The 7314-nt window shown below is 43.1% G+C and overlaps 1 protein-coding gene across 1 annotated transcript; it reads left to right on the top strand.

Moving 5' to 3' along the window:
* Nucleotides 1-279: 279 nt before the first annotated feature.
* LOC306916711 (uncharacterized protein) lies at nucleotides 280-5619 on the top strand (the record flags this gene model as incomplete). The annotated part of the gene is made up of 5 exons (XM_079494728.1): nucleotides 280-336; nucleotides 549-611; nucleotides 3964-4020; nucleotides 4724-5076; nucleotides 5482-5619. Exons 2-5 carry the CDS (start codon nucleotides 563-565, stop codon nucleotides 5617-5619), a joined length of 597 nt encoding a protein of 198 aa, XP_079350854.1. The 5' UTR covers nucleotides 280-336; nucleotides 549-562.
* Nucleotides 5620-7314: the final 1695 nt, after the last annotated feature.

Raw genomic sequence — 7314 nt, 5'->3', positions numbered from 1 at the left:
CACACACACACACACACACACACACACACACGTTAATCTGAATTCCTAATTGTAATACACACACGTTAATCTGAAATCCTAATTATAATGGATGTCTTCCTTTACTTGAAGGAACATTTCCGGCAGAGACGGTGACAAGAGGTGGAATCATTTCCCAGCACCTTGTGCAGTAAACTATGATAACGACTTCCTCATGAACACATTAACTTGTAAGATATACTGAAGGTTTAAAAGTCGAGACCAGAACAGAGCCCAGAGATATACTGTGGACTGTACACATCAGGTCACATCTGATCAACTCAGCTCAATTCTACTATATTCGATTCACTCTACAAGGTGAGATATCCCTTTAGTTTTGATGCACTTTTTTTTTAAAATCTTGTTGGGGGTTTATAGCTAAAAACAACAACTTTAACCACTTTAAAACCCTGCATACATAGTTGACCTTATTTCTATTTTGTAATTTAATTTATTTTGTATTTCTACATGCACTATATTAGGCCTATAGTCCAAGTAGAAATACTAAAGTGTTTTTGTTGTTGTTGCAGACATTCTTGTCATCATGCTGATTGTGACTCTCTGTATTGCTGTGGCCCTGCTGGGAGCTGCAGGTAAGTGAGTGAGTGATTTTGTGTTCATGTTAAAACGTGCATATGCCGTACAGTGTACGGCATATGCAGTGCCTACCACAGTGTATATACAGCACTGTACCTGTACTTACTATTTAATATTGCAATTTGCAATTTACGCATTTAGCAGAAGCTCTTAATCCAGACTGATTTATAGTAGGTAAGCGTAGTTTAGTTTTACTTTTATTAGGTTTTTTTTCCCATAAAAAAACATTCTTAGTTCATCACAGTTTTTTTTTCTTAGTCTGGAAAATAAAGGTATAGACTGAATAGTGGGGTTCCGTCTCCATGTTAAATTCAGTCCTACCAAAATATGTTAACTGTTGTAACTTTTGATTGAATTATCCAATCTGAACACATGAGATATGTATGGATTCACAATCAGGAGTAGCATTTGGTACTTAGACCATATTACACATATAATACCCCCCCCCCCCGTATTGGTGTATATCCACAACAATAGCAGTATTTTTGATGGAATTGTGCACTTTACGATAAAAGCATGACATTTGGCACACAGTTGGAGAATGCCATAAGGAACATTTTTGTATCACAGATTTGTCCCGTGGTAACCATGGCAGCCATTTTCTAAAATGGCCACCACCTGCTGTTATTTACCCCAATCAGGATGAGGGGTTTGAGCCTTTCAAACTGCAACAGTCTAGCCGAGTGTCTGTATTTGGTTTTGAGGCTAGATACAGGATACATTTGCTCAACTAGCCCCAGGTAACTTGACGTGAAGGCTCCTTCGATTTGGTAACATCGCTCAGTGGCCTTGTGGTTAGAGTGTCCGCCCTGAAACTGGGAGGTTGGGGTTCGATCCCCAGCCGGGTCATACCAAAGACTATAAAAATGGGACCCAATGCCTCCCTGCTTGACACTCAGCATCAAAGGGTTGTATTGAGGGGTCAAATCTACTAATCAAATGATTCCCGAGCGCGGCGCACGCTGCGGCTCACCGCTCCAAGAGATGGGTCAAATGCAGAGAACAAATTTCACTGCGGTAACGTGTTTGACAAAATCGTACGACTTTGACTCGACTTTGACTTTGGCTGAGATGATGGAGACACAGAGAAGGACATTGATGCCCCCTTCAGTGTCTGCACATCCTGCCTGATAGTTCTTAGGGCAGATCTTCAGGTGTTCCGTTGAGGCAGAGTCTTTCCACTGCAGTGGGAAGAAGCATTGTGCGTTCTGACCCATCGTCAAGAAGGGCATAAGTGTCGAGGGAACGGCCACTGTGGCGCAATATAACTAACTACTTTCAGTAGGATTCTTTTCCCGTCATTTGGCTTGTCAAGGTAGAGCACCTCGGCAGTGGTGTTCACCATGCAGGTCTCATCTATGGGTGTCTCTCTCCGAGTCTCGCTACATGGCCTCCTGAGATCACACTGGTCAGCTATAGGTGTGATCTACCACGCCAGCACCACTTCTGGGTTCAAATCCATTCTGTGATCTGTTCTGTCGTGAGTCTCTAGTACACTGAAGTGTTCGTTATGGACAGTAGGGCTGCAGCCTCACACTCAGCTTCGTCTTCAGAACCATGCAGAACTGTGGCATATCTGCCCATTTTCTGAGGTAACCAATGTTTTGTTCAGGTAAGCGTCGGCCACCACGCAAGCCTCTTCAAGCTTGAGGTGGTCAACTAGGACTTGATACTTGAACCGCTGGGTGGTGTTGGATGGCAGCAGGTTCGAGTGATAATTTGAGGCAGGCAAACTCACTCTGGTCTGTTGGTGAAGTCAGGGATGGTACAGTAGGTCGTGGCCCCCTGTATTGCTGCTCCACTGTGTTATCTGGTGGGGGGCTATCTGGTACAAGGGCTGGTGTTCTGGTTGGGGAGCAGGATGGGGCTCTGACTAGGAGGACACAGACTGGTGTTCTGATCTGACCTCACTGGGCACTGAAGACTCAGGGGCAGAGCTGGTTTGTGAGTTGACTCTCACATGTCAGTTTGAACACATATACAGTACTACACTGATATTACACATTTCGATGGTTTGACTATTATCTAGCATGTTGTAAATAGTACCACTGTATTCCTCATCCTTGAAAATGCAGGATTATTCACCAGAATCAAGATCCTATGTGGTCTAGAACTTGAGTTATTGTAAAATGACAGCAGGTGGTGGCCATTTTGGAAAATGGCGGCCAAGTCACCACGGGACAACTCTGCGATGGCCCCATAGCCAAGAATGTTCATTATGGCATGCTTTAACTGTGTGCCAAATGTGATGCTTTTATCGTAAAGTGCACGATTTTCGCGCTGGGCTAAGTGGGGTATTATATTCCAATGTCTAACTTTAGTTCCCCGCATACTATATTGTCTAATTTATTTTTTATTAATTTTTAATACAATTACTCATTCATGATAACATAGGTATAGGCACTAACATCACCATTCTAGGTTCAACAGAATAGAAGTTAGGTGTAATTTGAAGTAATTCTATGTAAATTAGCAGCCATCTTTATTTTTTTTCCATATCAGAATATTCAAAACATTAATATTTCAAATCTAGTTAATTCCTCAAACAGTATTGACTTGATAAAGCAAAAGAAAACAAAGAAAAAACAGCAATTGTAAGAAAATTAAGACATTATTCAAAAAAACAAGATTCCGATTTTGGTCATTTTGGAAATTGGGCAAAAAATATATATTTTTTTAATTTGTAGACTTGCCACTCGACTCTAAAATTGTTCTATAGGCCATTATCTACAAATTAGAAGTGAAAGGTAAACTTTTACATGAGTTGTAAATGACGGTGTGTCTAGGGACCCCACTAGAAGCCTAGGCTTATTACCTCTACCCTTTTGTCATTTGACTTAAAATAAAATAAAAATACATGCTTCTTTTTTTTCCTAAAAAACAAACAAAACAATATGCTAATAATAGCCACAGTAGTAACACAAATGGCACTTCATAGGCCAAAAACCCAGTAACACTTGAGTTGAACCTTTACTCTGTGTAGCTATTTAATACTTGTTAATAAACTGTTTTTGAATAGTTTCTTAAGTTTATCCTTAGCTCCACAGTATTTCAGTTCATCATCACATCTATTCCACAGCTTGACACCCTTTATCGTTATACAACTACTTCTCACGTTGATCCTTTCTGTTTTTTGTTTAAACATACATCTTTTTGAGTGAATAACAGCTCTCTCTCATTGAGAACAACCCTTGGGTACAGTCTGGAAGTGTTTTTATTTTATCTCTAAACAGTATCTCTAATGTGTGTGTGTGTGCGCGCGTGTGTGTGTGTGTGTGTGTGGGTGTGTGTGTGTGGGTGTGTGTGTGTGTGTGCGTGCGTGTGTGCGTGCGCGTGTGTACCTTTCAGATTGTCATGTCATTCCAGAACCAGAGACCAGTGAGCGGTTGTTGCCTCCTCTAGTGGGTGAGTGGACACAAAATATTGTATTACATACAGTATATGATATGTATTGTTTTACGCACTTCGACGTGTTGTGAGCTTGTGGAATGGCCAATAGGCCAAGGAGCAACACATTTATGGCTCTGATTCAGTGGTTTGCGAGATTAGCCACAGACGCATGCGCGCGCGCGCGCGTGCGTGCGCGCGCGCGCGCACGCACGCACGCACACACACACACACACACACACACACACACACACACACACACACACACACACACACACACACACACACACACACACACACACACAGGTTCAGAGGTTATTCAACAGTATAAGAGCCAGAACTTAAGGGAGGAGCTCAGGAGAGTGTAGGACGCTTAAATGGTTGGCCAGACAGAGTGTTAACTGATCGAGATGGGGTGTAGGGCTGGGTCAGTTCATCAGATCTATATTAGCTCCTTTTATCTGTTGTCAGTTCAGATGCAACCCGATTCCATATGAGCCACTATTTTATATTATCCGCATTGCATTGACCGTAAAAAGGCGTACTTGTTCCCAGTCATGCCTTCCAAATAGGTTGATTGAGTCATGTCTTCTAGAGGGGTGGTTTATTGTCATTTCTTTGGTTTTTCAGTCATGTTCTGTGGAGGTATATCGCATGGTGATTGTAATACTAATAACACATAACATCAAAACACATCATGTATTTTTCTTATGTTCAGCAGAGAAGACAGGCAGAGAAGAAGAGATGGTGGCTGTGGAAGGGGTCCTCCCCTTCCATGATGATGATGGACAGATGGAGAGAGAGATGGAGGCTGTGGAAAGGGTCCTCCCCTTCCATGATGATGATGGACAGATGGAGAGAGAGATGGAGGCTGTTAGAGCAGATATGGTGGAGGGAGGAGAAGTGGTTGATGGAGGGAGAGCGTTGGTGGAGGAGGAAAATGAAATGGTAAACGAGGAGGACTGGGACTGGGAGACAGCAGAGGAAATGGTGGGCGGTTTGGATGGATGGATGCCGTACAGAGAACGTTACTTTAAACTCATGTCGACATCAAGGTCCTGGGCCGAGGCTGAGGTGAGTCTGAACTGGAGTCTGTGAGGAACTCTTTCTAACTTCAGCTCACCAATTACTTCACAGATGTTTGCTGTTTCACTGTAGAAGTAGGCTGAAATGAACTTTGACATAATGACCCATTCACAACCAGTCATATTAGTATGTAAGGCTTAAGCCTATGTTCCATCTGCCCTGTTAATTCCCTTAACAGTTCTACTGCGTAACCCGTGTTCCCCGCTACTCAATCCATGTGTCGGTGCTGCATAATACGCTAAACCCGCTATTTGTTTAATGTGTTTAATTCGCAGTTTTTTAATAATTAAAAAGAAAGAGCGGATTTGTCGCGGACCTGGTGACGAGGTCGCGTTATGATGACGAACACACATGTTAAAAATATGCATTGCATCTGTCTGTGTCTCCATGCAGAGGTACTGTTTGATCCACGGAGCCAACCTGGCCTCGGTCCACAGTGATGAGGAATACCAATTCCTCCAGAGGACGTTGACCACAAGTTACACCTGGATAGGAGGCTATGATGCAACACAGGTGAACAAAATACAATGATCATTTTATGTAGGATTAAATCAACCACTACACGTGTAGTGTCATACTGCATGATGTGTGTGTGTGTGTGTGTGTGTGTGTGTGTGTGTGTGTGTGTGTGTGTGTGTGTGTGTGCGCGTGCGTGCGTGCGTGCGTGCGTGTTTTCTATCCCCAAAAATAACCAATTTTGAACAATCAGGCTTTAATATCATATGGGTGCTTTAATAGAAATTGCTCTCAGGAACAGCTCAACTGATTTTGTCCTCATCGTGATGTCATCAATGTCACCCTACTTTGTATAATTCCTCCTCTTCTTCAGTCTTCATTTCCAAATTTGCATTTCCACTTTGTTTACAATGTCCACCATTGTTGATTTTCCAAGCTGGCATGGAATGGAAACAAGCCTGGTTTTATCTAGCATCAGTATTATAATGACTCAAATATTAAATAATTGCATATCAGCACCCCCACCACCTCAGGACATTGTGGTGCTGCAGCTAAGTCCAGAAAGAAATGACAAGAGCTATATATCAGAGTGGTGATTGAGGCTCAAGCCATTAGAAATAACTCTGAGGGACATGGACAATATGATATTAAATATTAAAAGCAGTTTTAAAATGCATGTTATTTGTGCTTTAATAATTTCTCAGGAGCATGTGTGGTTCTGGAGTGATGGGTCGAAGATGGATTATCGGAACTGGGCCCAAGGAGAACCAGACAATGACCGTGGACAGCACTGTATGGTGATGAACAGCGGAGGTAAGTGACAGCACACAATATCTTGCATGGTGCAGTGGTATTAGTTCCTGCCCACCACCACAGAGGTTGGTGCACCACCACCTGGTGGGCTTTGTCGGGCGTTTCAGAGTGAGTGTATAAGTGTCGCTACTCTCTCCTTATACACTCTGGGGCGTCTATGCGATCAGTTGGCCCGTGGTCGCGGGAGCAGGTCCAGATTTACCGTTGGGCTAGGGTGGGCTGCAGCCCAGGGGCCCCTGACTTTACTTTACTGAAATTGTAAAGTATTGCAATCCAATTCAAGTGAGATTTGTGTTTAGTTATTGTATATTTAGTTGTATTAGGGTTAAGACATTGAGAGCTTCTGCTCTGCTGCCTACACTGCAGACAGTGCCTGCTGTCTTGTGGGGTAGCTGTGGAAAGCCTGATCCGGTCTAAAGCCCGCCATGGACAGCGACTAGTGTCTGTCTGTCTGTCTGTCTGTCTGTCTGTCTGTCTGTCTGTCTGTCTGTCTGTCTGTCTGTCTGTCTGTCTGTCTGTCTGTCTGTCTGTCTGTCTGTCTGTCTGTCTGTCTGTCTGTCTGTCCTGACATTTTGTCTAACCCAGGGCCCCCTACTATTGTGAATTCGGTACTGCACAGGAGGGAGGGTGATATTGGTCATTGCACGTAACAGCAGTGCCACACAGAAATGTGTGTGGGGAGGAATAAAAAAAAGGGAGTAAAAATTATTATGGCTAGTAAAAAAAAACAATATCTTGCATGAAACTTGTTGTATGTATGTGTGTGCATGCATGCATGTGTCATGGATAACATCCGCATCTGTCTCTGTGATCAACAGGGGGGTTGCGCTGGGCCGATGGTTGGTGCACGGAGCACCATCCCTTTATCTGCGCCAAGATGAACTTATTCTGAGCCTGCTGTGTGACATCAGTTGATGGATAAACATTGTTTTCTTGTTTACACGTCATGTCAAGTTG

The sequence above is a fragment of the Electrona antarctica genome (genome assembly GCF_951216825.1).
Source record: "Electrona antarctica genome assembly, chromosome: 23".
NCBI classification, from domain to species: domain Eukaryota; kingdom Metazoa; phylum Chordata; class Actinopteri; order Myctophiformes; family Myctophidae; genus Electrona; species Electrona antarctica.
The sequence above is the reverse complement of the archived record's forward strand: the minus strand, read 5'-3'. Positions and strand labels throughout refer to the sequence as shown.